General features: G+C 38.3%; 2 protein-coding genes across 6 annotated transcripts in view; both read right to left on the bottom strand.

Annotated features, from left to right (window-relative positions):
* Positions 1–670: 670 nt before the first annotated feature.
* LOC111337814 (E3 ubiquitin-protein ligase pellino homolog 1) lies at positions 671–11,284 on the bottom strand. Of its 4 annotated transcripts, XM_088724688.1 has the most exons (12): positions 11,131–11,247; positions 7,744–7,778; positions 7,309–7,424; positions 7,030–7,162; positions 6,076–6,174; positions 5,365–5,565; positions 4,918–5,100; positions 4,018–4,116; positions 3,251–3,349; positions 2,573–2,701; positions 1,684–1,799; positions 671–1,086 (listed from the first exon to the last, which is right to left on the bottom strand). In XM_088724688.1, exons 3-12 carry the CDS (start codon positions 7,365–7,367, stop codon positions 963–965), a joined length of 1,242 nt encoding a protein of 413 aa, XP_088580814.1. In that variant the 5' UTR covers positions 7,368–7,424; positions 7,744–7,778; positions 11,131–11,247; the 3' UTR covers positions 671–962. The 4 variants fall into 4 exon arrangements, with proteins under 4 accessions (XP_088580814.1, XP_088580813.1, XP_088580815.1 ...); XM_088724687.1 differs by lacking the exon at positions 7,744–7,778 and having other exon boundaries at positions 11,131–11,283; XM_088724689.1 differs by lacking the exons at positions 7,744–7,778; positions 11,131–11,247 and adding an exon at positions 9,851–11,071.
* Positions 11,285–18,562: 7,278 nt separating this feature from the next.
* LOC111337817 (peptidyl-prolyl cis-trans isomerase FKBP3) overlaps positions 18,563–18,679 on the bottom strand; it is a 5,539-nt gene continuing 5,422 nt past the window's right edge. For both annotated transcript variants that reach the window (XM_022944186.2, XM_022944187.2), the window contains exon 7: positions 18,563–18,679. This exon is cut by the window's right edge and continues 161 nt beyond it. The gene's annotated coding sequence lies outside the window, so the exon portion shown is untranslated.

The following is an 18,679-nucleotide window of genomic DNA, read 5'->3' as shown; positions in this document are numbered from 1 at the left end:
AAAATTAATCGAATGGTCTAGAAGACATCCTTTGCACATTTGTCACGACAAGTGATAGTGGATCCAAGCAGGTTTTTCCATTTACACTGATCTTGTCTTGCGGAACGATCTTCTTCTTCAGCGAAGATAGTCGCTCAATTTCCTGGAGTTGACTACATGTGCTACAAACCGGTCAGTCAGTCGGTCATTCAAGGTAGTTTTGGTTTTATCAACTGAGTTGATAATGTAAATTGGCCACCACAAGGAGTTTCAGAGCTGACGTTTGGAGCGTTATCCGGAGCAAATGTCGCTCAGTCAGTCAGAGTCGTTCGGTCAGTCAGTCAGTCAGTCAGTCAGTCGCTCAGCCAGTTGGCTCGTTACTAGCACAAAATTCACACAAACGAAAAGATTGAAAACAAAAATGTGAACGTTTGAAAAGGAAAAATTTAAGACCTTTTTACCTCAAAGTTAAGTTAATTGCAAGGAAGTTAGGCTTTTCACTTTCTCTATACACCGTGAATTACAAGCTTTTGTAATTGATTGACAACTTGATTCTAACAGCCTGCAGGCCACCTCTGACTCGTTTTCAACCTTCTTACATTATCAGACGTTTAACTTCTGTCTTAGTAGCTGTTAGAGCAATGAAAGATTTCACAGGCACTGGCTGAGAAGAAAATCAACATGAACTATCTTCACCTCAGACCACATTTTATTGCAAAGAGGTATACGACCTTAATTACACATCTAATTAGTGGCTTTAAAATACGACTTCTTCGAAAATATTAGCAGAGTGTAAACAGAAAAGAGACATCTAACAAGTTTCAATAATAATAACAATTACAATAATACACGTTCAGCTTTTTTTATAAATAAGTTAATCAGTTATCAACTCAGGCCAGCTACTGTCATTAAAAGCCAATTGCTGCAGTGAGGCTGTACACCATTTATTGTTATACTTTTTTATAGATCTTTTATTTACAATGTTATTCGTCGGTCGAGAAGATCAACTTGACAAAGCCGTCTTCACTTTCCAGCGGCTGAGCACAGAATGGGCATATGGCCTGAAAAGCATCACAGCCATGAGGAATGGGAAGTTGTTGCCAAAACCTGCATCAAAAGGATAAAAAAAAAAAAACACCACTTTATTATCGATTCTCCCTCATGAACGAGACACGTTGATGTTATCTGTGAGAAGTTAACAGTTCATAAGCATCTGTTGACCTTTTTACGTACTCCAAGATCAAAATATCAATTCTCTAAACTGTCCGTTCTAAATTTCTCACAATTTCAGCTCTGAGAATTTGGTATTAAATCAAACAAAATTCCCCTTATCAATATTTTTCTTTCTTCTCACCTAGCTCTTCTCTGCTTTAGAATGTATTGTTATTGTTAGGGTAAATTCCTTTGTTTACTCGGTGGAATACAAGGGTTAAGTTAGTATTTTGGCTGACAAAGTGTCTCGTATAGGATTGGAACTCTGTTAAACTTCACTATCAAACTGATAAAATATTGGTAAAGTTTTGCTGTTACATAGTGTGACTTTACAGGCTGTGAACTATTATTGTAAACCATTTTTTTGTTCAAATAGCTTACAAAAGGTCTTAGGGAGGAACTCTAACGAGAGAAAGACAGATTGAACTCTTTCTGATGCAACTGTTCTTCAGTTGCTAGGGTATCTCATTCTGGAGCAGCAGGGAACCACACCTTACTGTTTCCTCCGAGCAAACATGTCCACAAGGTACAAAAGCATGTGTAGCAGCAGGCTCTCCCTGATAGAATGCGGGTTCTTTTCCAAGAGTCAGCGGCACATACCTGCTGACCTGGTGAAGCAATGGAAATTGTGGATGTTGCTTGACACTAGCTAGCTTAAAAGTAAGATGGATGCCTTTGGTGTCAAATATTTTCTACAGTGGCCAGCCAGCATGCTGATGGAATATTTTCTACCCCCCCCCCCCTCCTCTCCCCACTACAGGTTGTCATAACCCTTCCACCCACCCAAGAGGCAGTAATTTCCAGGCACCCTTTGACAATGACTAAATCAGTGGATGGGAATAGTGAGCCTGTGGGTGGGGTAGGGGAATCCTTGTAACAACCACTACTAAGTACTCAGGAGTGAAATGACTGTCACTAAACTACCCTTAAACCCTGAGATCCACTGCAATATAGCTGTGATGTTCCACAGGAGCTTGCCCAGACCAAAAGAGCCCACTAAGTTTCTGCCAATAAACCCTTTGATTCCCAAGATCTCCTAATCAGTACTCCTTACCATCTGCCATATAAATCTTATAGTATTAGTTTGAAGAAATTGGTTTTGGATCAATTAATAACCTCCTTTGAACTGATATTTTTTCTTTATTCTCACCACATGTCTGCTTGATAATGTTTTGACACCGTAATGAGAAATTCTCTCTTGGTCACTCAAGAGAGTAAAGAATTAAACTGTATTAAACTGTCTCAATTTTTCCTTAAGAATCCTTGTAGATTATTTTTCTCATAATTCTATAAAATATAAAATTCATTTGAGATTGTAGGAAAAGTTTTTTTCTTAATCTCCTCTTAGAGTCAAAATGTTTCTTATGCTAGGTTTTATTACCTGTAAACAAACTGGACAAGTTCTTTTGTCTGCAAGATTTCTCTCGGGTGAATTCCATGAATGAAGACCATGTACATGACCACACTTGAGGTAAACGTATGGCTGTGCATTGGTCACACTGCTAGAGGGCTGAAAACAAAGAAATATTACAGGAAATGAAAAGGGAGAAGGGTGTCAAACAGTTTTTTAGGAGCCATATGAGGTTTTGAGCCTCACTCATTTCTTATTTTGCTCTCATATGGTCAGCTTGTCAGTGAACGACACATCTCACTGGCAAGGGAGGTCATACATTGGTTTGTATGTGACAAGAGTCTGGCATACTGCTCAGATCAGCAATAAAAAAGTTTCTCCAGTGGAGATGATATGAGAAAGATGGTTAACTTTTAAGCTAAGGGTTTGAATTTTCACTAATTTGTTCAATGCTTTTGATATTACATTAATCCTTACCATCCATACAAATGTACATCAGTATGGATGTTTTCCACTCTGTTCTCCATACATTCTCTTTGGTACTGACATGACAGGTACTTCCCCTAAGGATTGGGGTGAGTTTTGCATGTCACCTCCCTCCCTCTCTCCCTCCCTCCCTCTCCAAATAAATGGGCATCACTAAAAATAAATAATAGTGCTGCAACAAAGATTCAATAAAAAACAGCAAAGGAACAACTTCAGTCTTACCTCTGATTGACTCGGAAATCTTAACGTCGTGAGACCCACAGGACACTGAGGGCGAGAAGCATTTAGGCACTCCCTCATTTTGTCAATTGTTTCCAAGGTCTACAGGTTTGAATGGAAAAATTACAGTTAAGTCTCAGTTGTTTAGTTTTGCCATATCTAAATTCCAGCTTATTAAATCATGTCACTTCCTTCCAAAATAAATATTATACCAATAATAATTACATCTATTGAGTGGAAACCATTCTGAAAATCTACTCTAAAATACAATGGTCCTACAATAGTTATAAATTAGAAGAAATCTATTTTTGTATATAAATTTAAAATTTAAATGCAATGGATTTATCTTGCACCCTTTGTGGCATTACAGATATCTTTATTAAAAAAACTTTTCTGATGTGAAATACATGGAAGTAATCATCAGGTCCTAAATTCATCACTAAATAAAGTTAAACTTGCATTTATTGAAGGCTCTCAATGAATTAAATTATGAAGGGTCAAAAATGTCAAAAAGGCAAATTATACAATCACTGTGATACCACAGTGATGGAACAACCCCATTAAGGGAACATCTCCAGGAGACAGAAAATTTGGTCAGCTCCTAGAAACAAATTATTTATTATCTTGATTAAAGGGTGTCCATGTCTCTATTAAGACAACTTTTTTTTCCAGTTTAGAAAGTGTTCCCTAAATGAAGTCATAGTGGAAAAATTGAATTAAAGGTTGACAGTGAAGAATAATTTTGTGAAGCAAAAGACAGAGAGACATACAGGCATTTCCTTTATAGCTTCAGCTGATCTCCATAGTAACACAGCTCCACAGAGATCAATCAATGACCCATCAAGTAAAACATTGGACTCATCTTCAACCTAAACAAGAATAATAAGTGTTATTAACCCTTAACACCCTAACATCAGCCTGCATATTCTCCATACTGTTCTCTATACATTTCCTAGGGTGCTGACAAGGAGAATTTGTTTAACATTCAAAACCTTTGTCCTCTACACCCTTACATCAGTATTCATATTCTCCATACTGTTCTCCACTCATTTCTGAAAAGGCTGATCAGGAACATTTGTTTAACAATCAAGAGCTTCTTTAGTTGGAAATCATTTCTTTTATTTTCTCATGATTCAGGGGAGATATTAGAGGTTATTTACTCTTAGAGGTCAGATGGCCATTTACCTGTTTGAAGGGGGAAAAGGGTTGGCGGTGCTATCGATATTATTGACACATTATGATCATAGCAATAATAAATAATAAATAATTATAATAATAAATAATTTAGCAATGGACATCCACTGGGTGGCTCTTCTTGTCCACTGCTTCCAGAAGGAATTGGAATTTGGAATGTTGGCTTTTGCACTAGGGAGGAAAACCAGAGGACCTGGAGAAAAACCCTTGGAGCAAGGACGAGAACAAACAACAAACTCAACCGACATGTGACACTGGGTTCGGGAATTGAAGCCAAGCCACAGTGGTGGGAGGCGAGTGCTCTCACCTCTGCGCCATCCCTGCAATGATTTCCTGCCAGGTGCTATATAACCTACTAAGGTAGCATCATTACTCAGTCTTTTAACCTTTTGGCACTGACTGGTTGAAACTGATGGCAACATCATAATAAACAGAGGTCTATCTATCATTTAGTACTGTAAACTACTGGAACTTACAGTCTTCCCTTTCTCAGTGGTCGACCGTGTTCTACGAAGTCCATATACATTCCCACATACTGATATTTCACGCCATATTGTGGGCTGACAAGAAGGACCACCCTTGGGATTCATTAGAAGAATGCCATTGGTGGTCAGACCATCCATCAAATTCTCTTCATTTTGCCACTTGGGGGCTTTTTCCTGTTGAGCAAAATCATGATGTAACTACTTTGACAAAATAAAAAAAAATGTTCTTCTGCATTAACGCCTTACAAACACTGCATTCAAACTCCTGCAGAATAAAAATGACTTGAACTTGAAGGACTAAAGCATTGCAAAATAGAGTAAAATTTAAAAAATGCCAATTTCTGCTTTAATAAAAATTAGTATAACAAGAATCAAGTATTTTTTTTTTTGAAAACTTATTGAGATGTATATTTTGAAAAAGTAAAGATATGAACTTACTCCTAAAAATATATTACTAGATTTATCAAAACCAGCTGCAAACACCCTGGCGGTATAAGGTGGTTCTCTATCGACAACAATGCGACAAGCATATCTGGAGATAGTGCTCTTGTGTGTGTCTGGGTTCAAATCTGAATGTTTATTTCCAGGAGCTGTGTCAGTCACCACAAAGTCTATTTTAGAATCAGCAGAACGGCCAATCTGCAAAAAAAGAAAAAAAAAGTCCAGTAAAAACTGAATTCTATACTGTTCATCTAGCTAGCTATGATAATCCTCATTGTAAACCTAAAACTTAATATAACACAATAATTCCCCAAATGGTAACAGTTATCTCTCACAGTGACCCAGATAATGCCAATGCAAAAATACACGCACATGTCACTTTGCTTTGTGGTTACTGGTAAGTTTAACTTTCATACTTTCTTGAATTTACATTTCCCTAATTTGTAGCTTTAGCTGCCTGGAGATTCCAATATAGATTCTCAGTTACAAGAAAGGGGGCGAAAGGGGAGGACTTCAGAGGATGGACAAATTTGAAGTTTGGTACACATGCACAAATTACTGACAGTTTTCATGAGCTTTCAGTTAGTCTAGGCAAGGATGCATAAGATAACTCAATTAACACTAGAGGGTGCTGTGTGAACAATTCTCAAGACAAAAAATAAATGAGAATCAATTTCATGAAGACAGAGTAAGTGTAAAAATTCATACCTGAAACATATCAGTATCGGAATCCCTCCGGTACTCAACAACAACTGCATTGCCACGCGAGAGAGTGTAAGACACACTATGGGCTTCCGAATTTACAATCTGTTTGATTTATCATTCATTAGTATCAATTCAAGCTAAAAATTCAATTACTTAATTATTTACATGTAATGTTAAGATATTGGTATGTGATGATTGCTGTAAGATATATTTATATAATTTAATTATTTGATGGTTTAACATATAATAAGGGTATATAATTTGCAAATTCTGCTGTATTTTTCTAAGCCTCAAAGGGACAAGGATAAATGCTACAAACACGCAAAATGTCCACTTGTAATATATTATGCTTGACCATTGAATAAGGGATTCATTATTCCACTGCTATTTCATTTTCTATTACTTATGATTTCAGTTTTTGAAATACATTTAAGGCCTAATCTGAGCATCATGTGGATCATAAAAGATGTGCACAAAAGACCCAAAAAACAGAAATGAAACCATTAAAGTATTCTTTATGACTAACAAAAAATTTAAGTGTAGTTTAAGGTTAGTTGTTTAAAAGGTCAAGCCTAAAAAATGGGGAAAAATATTTGGGTGGCTCAGTAGTGCCAATGACTGTGTTGCTTATCTTTCCATCTTTATTTTATAGACATCCTGTCCTACAGTGTAATACTGTGGAATAAGAGAGGAATTATTAAGACTTGTATTACCGGTATAACATACATGTGAGTGAACAAACAAATAAATTAAACCATTAATTATATTTTATATTATATCCATTTCTTTTTTTAACTACTCTTCTACAACTGGCTGTTACTTAGCTGAGTCACCGGTAAAACAGTCAAACAAATTCTCGAGAAACTTGCAACCCTGTGGCACCCCTCAGGATTAAAAAAAAAAAAAAAAAAGGATTCGTATAGCTGCGACCATAATCTGCACAGATAAGAGACACACCTGCATTCCAGTGTTAGAAGAAGCCAGGTGCAATTTGTAGGGTTGCACTCCTGAGGGGGATCCTTTCTTTCGCAAAATAAATGAGGTTCGGTGACGGCGCTTGCGTTCTCCATCCAGCAGAGAACCATTGTAACTGACCAAGAATTACATAATCACACATTACCACCACAACATTATATATTAAAAAAAAAAAAAAGATCACAAGTTTAAAAAGAACTTCTTTAAAAACTTTCAAAAGAACTCTTCTGAGTAGTGACACATTAAGCTGACTAAACTTACCCTAGAACCACCAGCGCACCATAAATGGTGTCTACGTCATCACTGTTACTGGATGTCATACCTTCATCTTTTACAGATTTGAGTCGCTTTACCTTTTGTTCCCCATAATTCCCATCCTATCATGAAAATAAATAAATAAAAACAAAAAATTAAACGTATTAATAGACAAAATCAAGAACAAAAAAAGAAGACCCCATAAAGGAGAATTCAGAATGTTTTCTATGTTCCACACTCTCTACAAGATAAAAAACATCTTTCCATGGTCTATTTCTTCACCAAACTCAAAATTTACCACCTTTTATATTCTATTTATGAACAACATCTTGATCATATCATTTCTAGCATTAAATGTATGCCAGTTTTCATGATCATTTTTTTGGCTTTCACAGAATTAAAAAAAAATTTCAAAAAACTAAATTAATTATTTCCTCAAACCTGAAGTATACGGTTGTACTGCAAGCTTTTTATGTCTAAATAAGAGGACAAAATTCAAGAAATGTAGGTCTTAAATATCAAAATATCATTCTTACTGATTCAAAGAAGACACAGAAAATTAAACTTCACCTTCCCAACAGAACAAGAAGATCAAAATTGCTAGATTACACAGTGTTTTCCTCTTTTTGAAGACAAACAATTGATAACAATATCTTTGATTTCCTTCAATGGTTAGTCACAAAAATTTTCAACAAAAACAGATAATTTTTACAGCTGATAGTCAATTACTGTAGAATTGACTAATATCCAATCAGATGAGGGTTAGGGTCTGGGATTCCTGGTTTTAATTTAATCGAGAATCTTCTCGCTATATATTGACATTGAATTCACGCAGTAGTTCAGCAGCATTGTGAAAAGATGAAATGATCTGATAAAGCAGCTATTATCAAGAGCCAGAAATCTGTGGGCAGCACTTACACTTTGCTGCGTCTAATGAAATTGAAGTGTTTCACGCAGTGTTATTATTTAAGATACATGTACATGATTTAAGGCTGTGTTGTAACATAAATGAAATCTTTCACAATTTAAAGCAAGTGTCCATAGATTTATCTAAAATTCATTCATAACTTCAAACTGATTATTGTCAAGACAAATAATTAAAAATTTCAATGTTTTCAAATGCAATCTCATCACCATGTCATTTTTACATCTCACATCAACATGCACTGTATGCATGGAAATATTTTTTCTTGATTTTAGAGAAATATCACTCTAATTACAAAATTGAATCATCGTGAATAAATAACTTCCAGATGGAAATTATACAACGGTTATTGGTAAATTACTGTTGAAATCATAGAGATTGTCCTCAAAAATCCCTTTTGTCCAGAAAAAAATGTTGTACACCATAAATTAATCATAAATTTTTTTGTGATGTCTGCTAAATGATGTTCAAAGTCTCTCATTACAATGTTTAAAACTGAAATTATATTCCCAATTTTCTACAACACGAGAACTAAGGACATGCCCACTGGAAAGATAACATTCAGTTGTAAGGCCTTCGACAAGTAATGGATGATAAGGTGGAAAATCGTGAGACATTCTATAGAAATGCTGTAACCACACTAATTCTTATCTAAAAAAGGAAGTATTAGAAAGAGGAAAATATTTTAATCAAGCTGTTTCTTCGAAAGAAAAGTTCATTTTACCAATTATGATGTTTAATAAAATTGCTATCTTCTTGAAGACATTCATAACACTGATATTGTTAATTTCCATACTATTTTGTTAATTCAGTGTTACCATTTTTCCCAGAGGAACAATCTCATGGCCAAAAATTCTATGCAGTGACAAACTTCCTTTTTGAATTTTTCAAAGAATTGTTTACAGTGAGCATACAGCAAATAATAACAGGAGAAAAAACCCAATGGAAATTTGAACCTATGAAGTACCAGCCAGTTGCTTAAACATGCAGTAACTGAGAGCTTATATCAGCCATTCTCATGTACAACGACAACTGCACATCATTTAGTGAAACTGTTGGTTGAAAAATCCTCAAAATGTCGATATATCTGCAGTCACAAGTTTAAAATGAGAACAATGTAATTGTATGTATCAAATGATAAATTTAAGACACATTTTACCGATGGTTTCTCACAAAAAAATCAGTCCTTTTTTGTTCAAGCTTTTTTAGATACAATAATCAAGTGAAACTTATTTTCAAAATCCCACTCTCTTAAATATGATTATAACAATTTGAACAAACTTGGTAAAATAGAGACATTTTTTCATGACTCTATAAAGAGAAAAATTACTCATTGTGGGAGGACCACATAGGAAAATATTTGGTTTAAGGTCATTCTGCCAGCTCAGTGAGGTCATCTCCAACAGCCAAATATTTTCATGTCTGGCCCAGCCAAATTCCATGAATAAGTATTCTATATTATGACCACTAAATGCTCAAATTTTTCAAAAATTTTGTTCTAACTGATATACGACAGATGCACACACATGGGACCAACCGCGAAAAAATCCTACAATATGAACTCATCCTTTAGTTGCCTGTTGAGAACAAGAAGCTCACATTTCACTGACAAATCTGACTCACTTTCTCATTCTCATTTTTTAACGTTGTTTTTGCAACACAACTGTACAAGTGTGGGGCTGGATGGCATTTTCCGAACTGGCTCAGCTCAACATGTCCAACACTACACACGTCAGCTCTCAGTGTGGCTTTCTGTATGATTGCGTGAGCCGGGCCAAGAGGGTCATATTATTCATTCATCAAAATGAATGACCAGATTTGTTGTAATGCTGATGTCCAACTCTAACGAAATACAGTTGACATTGCAGCATCAAAACTATCTTGAAGACTCCCAAATACCCTCTAATCACACTATTAATTAGAGTTATGTTCACTGACGCCATGTGGTTATACAGATGTCATATCCTGGACTCTACTTGATATCAGCCAATCACAAAACCTTGATATTGCCGAAAAATTTATTGGAGTATATGAATATATAAAGGCTTTGATCACATTTAGATGAGAGCAAAAACTACTTTCCACTGTTAAAGATGTGAATTTCGTTCTGGTATAACCTAGCTAAACTGCATTTTTATACTGATTCCTTGAAAGTTGTTAACATTTCTCAAAATTTTTTCTGAAATCACCCACAATTGGGGAGACTGATACAAAGACGAAAGATAAACAATCATCAATTCCACAAATAACTTCACTTCAGTGTGTTCTTTACATTTTACCAAATATACTTTCAAAATACTGAAATCTTAAAAGGTACCGATCAAAATTAGTTTCATTTAATTTTCAGTTATGCAAGAGAAACAGCTGTTGAAATGCTAATTTGTATCTCATAGAAATTTTTAAGTGCTGTGATTAAATGACCCCCCGGGGAAATGCGATTCTACGAAATCCAATTCATGTTTTCTCAAAAATTCCTTCCAAAATCGTTTAAAACACAGAATTCGATGATATTCCCGTGACTAAGGTGGCATTTCGAGTGCAGTAGCTAAAAAATAAAAAGTGGACTGTATTGTATGTTTTAATTACTCATCATCAGATATCGGTGCAGACAATACAGCGCTAGGCTATATTTGCAACGCTCACGTTAAAATTTGCGGACCAGGAGTAGAAAATGAAACAAATCCCTGAGATTTTCGGCGATTAGTTTTGATACACGCCATTCAAATCATTCAAGTAAAACTTTAACCCTGAGAAAAACCCCTTTCTCTTCGACGAAAAAGCGTGTTCCTCTAAAAACAAGCTACAATTTGGGTAGAAATGAAATTGAAAGCCGAAAGAGTTCGTAATTTTGCGTTTGTAATCGTACTTGAAGAGATAATCGATGAAAAAACAATGTATCTTACCCCATAAATTATTTCCTCTGTAGTTTCTGTCATATAGCAAACTAAAATTTCTCAAAAAAAGACGAAGTTCACATCGCCTGCGAAGACCCGCCGTCAGACCCGAACATGGGGGACTTCGAGGGATGAGTTTGGGCAAGTTGGGCCGCTAAGAACATACCCACCGGGGGAGAAGACAGGTGATATGTCTTTGCTGTTCGATAAGGCTTGAATTTTACAAATAATTTCCGTTTCTGAATTCGTTTTCATAGAAACTGTTCTTCAACGTTTTCCGGGTGGATATGACGGAATGTCAGGACAGGTAATTACTTTCTCTTTTCGGCTTAGATTTCCTACCCCCTCCTCACCCCCATAGACAATACTGTTGTTCTGCTTACGACGCGCAACAAGCACGCGGTCTTTATTACAAACCGGAAGTTCGTACGAGAAATAATTTAGTTGTTAGTATAATTTCGAACACTACAACACTTCAAGTGTAACATATGCAAGATGCTGTTTCTGTTACTTTCCTTTCTTTCATATCAGGGCTCATAGGAGCGCGCTTTCTTTCTGAGGTACAAGACGGCTGGTTTTGCTTGCACGTAAATCGAATGAAGAGATATTTCTTTAAGAAAAACATTGATCTCAAATGGAAGCAGCAGACAGAGAAAAATAAAAGGAGCCTACCTTTTTTGTATTGAACATAATAGGGTATGAGGACATCACTATCACTCCATCCAACTCAATTTTTTAAAAAGGGGCCTCCCCCCGAAAAAAAACACAGACAAACAAACAAACATCAATGTCTTTCTGGCCACAAAGGAGAGCCGCTCTCCTTTAGGTGCGGCACCTCCAATAATAGAGAACAACCAAGAACTTGAGCAGAACCACTATGATAGCTAGGAGAGAGGAATTTTCATCACAATGGGAAATTTGACTGTCTTCCATTTTCCTTGAATAATCCTTTTAGTGGCAAAGATCACGGTCACTAGTGGCCACAAAGCCTAAACGGCAATTAGTTGCAAAAATAGCAAAGCGGCCGCAAGTGACCAAAATGACAAAACGGCCACTAGTGACAAAAGTGACAACACAGTCACTGTACTAGCGGAAAAAATTAAAAAAACGGCCACTGCTGGCGAAAATGGCAATGTGGCCACCAGTGCCCAGAATGGCAAAATGGCCACTAGCGCCTAAAATGGCAAAACAATCAGTGAAAGGTTCCGGCAATTCTGCTTTTTTACAAAAAGATCAACTCTCCTAATTGAAAAGAGCAGAAAAATTAACTTTCTGCATTTATTTTTCATAGAACAACATGCAAAATTGTTACCTTTTTTGTTAATGCTAGTCGATTAGGTGAAAGGTTAAAAAAGGAACCTTTTTAGAGAAAAAAAGGCGGGTATTTTAAGCTTTCGAGTGGAAATATTTTAACGTCAATATTGTCCGCTTTTCAACCATTTCTCACTTTATTAAACAAAACTTTAAAGCACGAAAAAGGCACCTTTTTTTCAATTTGAAGCGATCTCTTCAAAAGCGCCAAAAAGGTACCTTTTTGCGGTTTAGAAACGTTCCTATCAAAAGTTCATGATTTTTCTGCTCTTTTCAATTAGGAGAGTTGATCTTTTTGTAAAAAACCAGAATTGCCGGAACCTTTCACTAATTCAAAACGGCCACATGGTGGACAAAATGGCAAAACTGTTACAACTGGACAAAATTGAAATACGGCCACTAGTGGCGAAAATGGGTAGACGGCCGCTAGTGGCCAAAATGACAAAACGGCCACTAATGGCCAAATTAGCAAAATAGCCACTACTGGCCAAAATTGCAAAATGGCCACTAGTGCTAAAACGGTGAAATAGTCACTAGTGCCAAAAATGGAAAAACGGTCACTAGTGGAAAAAATAGCTAAGCTGCCACAAGTGGACAAAATTGAAATACGGCCACCACTGGCCAAAGTGGAAAAAGACGGCCACCAGAAGCCAAAATAGCAAGACGTCCGCTAGTGGCCAAAATGGCAAGACGGCCACTAATGTTCCTAAATGGCAAAACGGCCGCTTGTGGCCGAAATGGCAACATGGCCGCTGGTAGCCATACTGGTAAAACGACCGCTAGTGGCCAAAATGGTATGACGGCTAGTAGTGACCAATCTGGCAAAACGGCCGCTAGTGGCTAAGATTGGAAACATGGACACAATTGCCAAAAAATGGGAGAACGGCCGCTAGTGGTCAAAATTAATGGAAAAATAGCCACAAGTGGCCGATATGGTAAAGCGGCCATTAGTCGCAAAATTGCCAGACGACCAATAGTGGCCAAAATGACAAAACAGCCAATAGTGCCAAGAGAGAAAAAAAAAGGAACTAGAAAGTGGCAAAAATGACAAAACGGCTACCAGTGGCAAAAATGGCAAAACGGCTACTAGTGGCCAAACACTTAATAACAGCCACTAGTGGCTAAAATGGCAAAACTGCCATTAGTGAGAAAAAAACAGCAACTAGTCGCCAAAATGGTAAAATGATCACTAGTAGAAAAACTGGCAAAACGGCCACTTATGGACAAAATAGCAAAACAGCCACTGGTGGAAAAAATGGCAAAACGGCCACTAGTGGAAAAATTGGCAAGACGGTCACTGGTTAACAAAATGTCGGAACGGCCATTAGTGGACAAATTGGCAAAACGGCCACTAGGGGACAAATTGGCAAACGGCCACTAGTGGACAAAATGGCAAAACAGACACTAGGGGACAAATTGGCAAAACGGCCACTAGTGGACAAAATGGAAAAACGGCCACAAGTGGACAGAATGGCAAAACAGCCACAAGTGGACCAATTGGCAAACCGGCCAATAGTAAACAAAATGGCAAAACGGCCGTTGGTGGAAAAATTGGCAAGGCGGCCACTAATAAGTCTCCTCTCGCAGCCGTTCTTTGTCACGGGATCTCTTTGTCTCCCTTCCCACAAACGGCTGCTCGTGTTGACCAAACATTCCACTCCAGCCGATTGACCAATCAAAGTGCCGCCTCCCGAAATCTGGAAGGCTCATAATATATTCATCTCGCCAGTGCGTGGGAACATGCGGCGAGCGATTATCGGACTGACGCGTCGAGTAGGTAGCAGTATTAGCTGATGCACTAGAAGATTGAGGCGTACAAGACAGAGAGGTTCAACTGTAGGACTTGGAGGCAAAGAAGTACATTTGCTAGGGTCGGTGAAATCGAGAGCTTTCGCTACAAAAGGTCGCTTTGCCTTCGAGTCGCTGTCAAGTGATTGTTCAAGTCATTTAACCCGGTGATCTTGAATATAAACATAGCCAGCTTTCAGTTAATTTTTTAGCTCTTGGAGATGGTTTTCTAATTTCTTAATGTTGGCAACTTTTCTATAGCATTTGAGACATCTATATGAAGTAGAATTCAAATAGATGTCGAAAGCTTCCAAGTTTATACCCAGTGCTAAACTTATGACGCTTGCTACATCAGCCCATCTTCCGAAGATTTTAACTCTTTCTTAGTCGAAACTGTTGACGTACTCAGGAAACACCCAAATAAATTACTGAAAGTTACTTTCTTCGGAGTATCACCCATAAAAATTGAAAAATAATGACATATCTAGTTCTAAAAACGTTGAATTTGACGAAGTTTTGAGAGATGTTCCCGGTAAACTCGCTTGCAACTTTTCGCTTCCTGATTGGCGGATCCCGAAAAACTGCTCAACTTTCATTGGTTGAAGGAAAAAAAAGGGAATGGAATGTTTGGTCAACACGAGCAGCCTTTTGTGGGGAGGGAGACACAGGGAGACCGAAACAAAGAACCGCTGCGAGAGGAGACTAGCTACTAACGAACAAAATGGCAAAGCGGCCACTAGTGGACAAATTGGCAAACCGGCCACTAGTAGACCAAATGGCAGAACAGCCACTACTCGACAAGTTGGCAAAACGGCCACTAGTGCAAAAAATGGCAAATTAAACGGCCACTCGTGGAAAAATTAGCAAAACGGCCTCTACTGGACAAATTGGCAAAACGGCCATTAGTGGACAAAATGGCAAAACGACCACTAGTGGAAAAATTAGCAAAACGCCCACTAGTAAACAAATGGAAAGACAGCCACTTCTGGACAAAATGGCAGAACAGCCACTAGCGGAAAAATTGGCAAATGGCCCCTAGTGGACAAAATGGCAAAACAGCCACTAGTGGACAAATCGGCAAAACGAAAATTAGTAGACAAAATGGCAAAACACCCACTAGTGGACAAATTGGCAACACGGTCACTAGTGGACAAAATGGCAAAACTGCCACAAGTGGCCAAAGTGGCAAAATAGACACTACTGGAAAAATGGAAAACCAGTCACTAATGCACAAAATGGCAAAACAGCCACTAGTGGACAAAATAACAAGACAGTCACTAGTAGACAAATTGGCAAGACGGCCACTAATGGACAAAATGGCAAAATAGTCACTAGTGGACAAATCGGGAAGACGGCCACTAGTGGACAAAATGGCAAAACAGCCACTAATGGATAAAATGGCAAGACAGTCACAAGTAGACAAATTGGCAAGACGGCCACTAATGGACAAAATGGCAAAACAACCACAAGTGGATAAAATGGCAAAACGGCCACTATTGGACAAATCGGAAAAACGGCCACTAGTCGACAAATTGCCAAAACGGGCACTAGTGGACAAATTGGCAAAACGGCCACTAGTGGACAAATTGGCATAACGGCCACTAGTGGACAAACTGGGAATACGGCCACTAGGGGACAAAATGGCAAAACGGCCACTAGTGGAGAAAATGGCAAAGCAGTCACTAGTAGATGAATTGGTAAAACAGCCACTAGTGGAAAAATGTGAAAACGGCCAGTATTGGACAAATTGGGTAAACGGTTACTAGTGGCCAAAATGGCAAAACAGGCATTATTGGCCAAAATAGAAACACTGCCAGAAGTGGCCTTAATGGAAAGCCGTTACCAGTGGATAAAATGGTAAAACGGCCACTAGTGGCGAAAATGGGAAAATAGGCACTAGTGGCCAAAACAGAAAAACTGCCAGTAGTGGTCGAAATAGCAAAACTGCCATTAATGGAGAAAATGGTAAAACGGCTACTAGGTGGACAAAATGGCAAAATGGCCAGTAGTGGCCAGGATAGCAAAGCTGCCAGCAGTGGCCATAATGGCAAAACCGCCACTAGTGGTTAAAATGGCAAAACGGCCACCAGTGGCCAAAATGGCAAAACTGCCACAAGTGGCCAAAGTGGGAAAACGGCCACTAGTGGATATAATGGCAAAACGGGGAGTAGTGGCCAATATGGCAAAAGTGCTACCAATGGCCATAGTGGGAAAACCGCCACTAGTCGTTAAAATGGAAAACGGCCACTAGCGGCCAAAATGGCAAAACTGCCTCTAGTGGTCAAAGTGGCAAAACAGTCACTAGTGGATAAAATGGCAAAAACAGCCACAAGTGGACAATGTGGCAGAATGGCGACGAGCGGACAAATTGGCAAAACAGCCACTGATGGACTAATTGGCAAAACTCCCACTAGTGGAGAAATTGGCAAAACGGCCACTAGTGGACAAAATGGCTACTGGTAGCCAAAATGGAAAAACGGCCACTAGTGGCCAAAATGACAAAACGGCTTCTAGTGGCCGAAATGGTAAATCGGCCACCAGTGGCAGAAATGGCAAAACGGCCACTTATGGTCAAAATGGCTACCAGCGGCCGACATGGCAAGATGGCTACTACTGATTAAAAGGGCAAAACGGCCACTAGTGCCCAATATGGCAAAATGGCCATTAGTGGGCAAAGTGACAAAATGACCACTAGTGGCCAAAATGGCAAAATTGCCATTTGTTGTTAAAATGGTAAAATGGCCGCTGGTGGCGAAAATTCTAAATTGGCCGCTAGTGGTCAAAGCCTTAAAATGGCCATTAGCGGTAAAAACACTAAAACGATCACTAATGACACAGATTGCAAAGCAGCCACTAGTTGTTAATACAGCAGAACGGGTATTAGGGGCATAAAAACCTGCTTTTTCTGGGGGGGGGAGGGAGGCCCTTTTTAAAAAATTGAGTAGGATGGACTGCTAGTGTTGTTTTCAAACCCCTATATGTTCACTACAGAAAAGTGGAAGCTTGATTTTGCTGTCTGCTGCTTCCGTGTAAGATCAATGGGTTTTTTTTTAAAGTAACTGAATCTTGCATATGTTACACTTAAATTGTTGTAGCATTCGAAATTTTGGCCACCAGTGGTCGCTAGGGGGTTTTGGCCACTAGTGGCCATTTTGGGGTCTTGGCCACTAGTGGCTGTCTTGGGGGTTTTGGCCCTAATAATAATAATAATAATAAATAACAAATAATTTAGCAATGGACATCCATTGGGTGGCTCTTATTGTCTACTGTTTCCAGATCGAATTGGAATTTGGAATGTTGGTTTTTGTGGAGGGAGGAAAACCGGAAGACCTGGAGAAAAACTCTCGGAGCAAGGACGAGAACCAACATCAAACTCAACCCACGTGACACCAGGTCCGCGAATCGAACCCGGGCCACAGTGGTGGGAGGCGAGTGCTCCCGTTAGTGGCCATTTCGGAATAGTGGCCACTTGTGGCCGTTTTGGGAAATTGGGGACTAGTAGCCGTTTTGGGATTTTGGCCACTGGTAGCTAAAGGTACAAAATAGTCACTAGGGGTCAAAATCCCAAAATGGCCACCAGTGGCATAAAAACCCCAACCACCACTTCTGCAATTTTTGCCACCAATGGCTGTTTTGCCATTTTGGCCACTAGACCAATAACTCAATCATTCATTTCTGATGTTCAAGACAAACCTGCCCTCAAAAATTGCTTTTTGAATAAAAAAAGTTTCTTTAATAGATTAATTTTAGTGGAGAAACAATCCTTGCCAGTGAGCAGCAAATAAAGAAATTACTGAAAAGAAGCTCCAGAGTTTAACAGGATTTAAGCCCATGCCTCTTGGGAAACAGTCCGGCGCAACTAAGCTATCAAGCACTATATTTAGGGTACAACAAATTTTTGTAGGCAAATTCCATTTCTTTTTAGTTTTTTTTTTCCAATTATAGTAAAGAGGCATCTCTTGTTGAAAACTCTATTATTTTGTCTGGCAGCAACATGTATTAATGCTTGCATACTTATAAGGAATAAAAATGATTATGCAAAGTTTATTGTCTTGATTGACTTATGTAAGATGACAAATAATGTTGAGTACTAGATGACCAGAATTCCTGTGAACTGGCATGAATGAGCACAGGTCACCCAAAATCATAGTTCCTCACTAACAAAAGTGGTAATAAGTTTTCTTTCTTGTCTCTGTGTAATGATATTTAATGTAGTGAATTAAAAATTGAATTCATTTCATTCAGTGGAAATATTCAGTCTCAATCTCTAACTTTTGCTCTTACATGCTTCTCTAATTTGCATCAGACTTCTTTCTAGATTGGACTTTAAAGAAGGGGGGGGTTGTGGGGTGTCAAAAGGTCCTCTTGCATCACTCTGATTACTGTCCCTCTACAATTTCTCTGAAGTCTCTCTATGAAGCTTCAACAAGAGCTGACAAAACACATCTAAAACTTGACG

Source organism: Stylophora pistillata, chromosome 6 (genome assembly GCF_964205215.1).
Source record: "Stylophora pistillata chromosome 6, jaStyPist1.2, whole genome shotgun sequence".
NCBI classification, from domain to species: domain Eukaryota; kingdom Metazoa; phylum Cnidaria; class Anthozoa; order Scleractinia; family Pocilloporidae; genus Stylophora; species Stylophora pistillata.
This window is presented reverse-complemented; position numbering and strand designations above follow the sequence as displayed.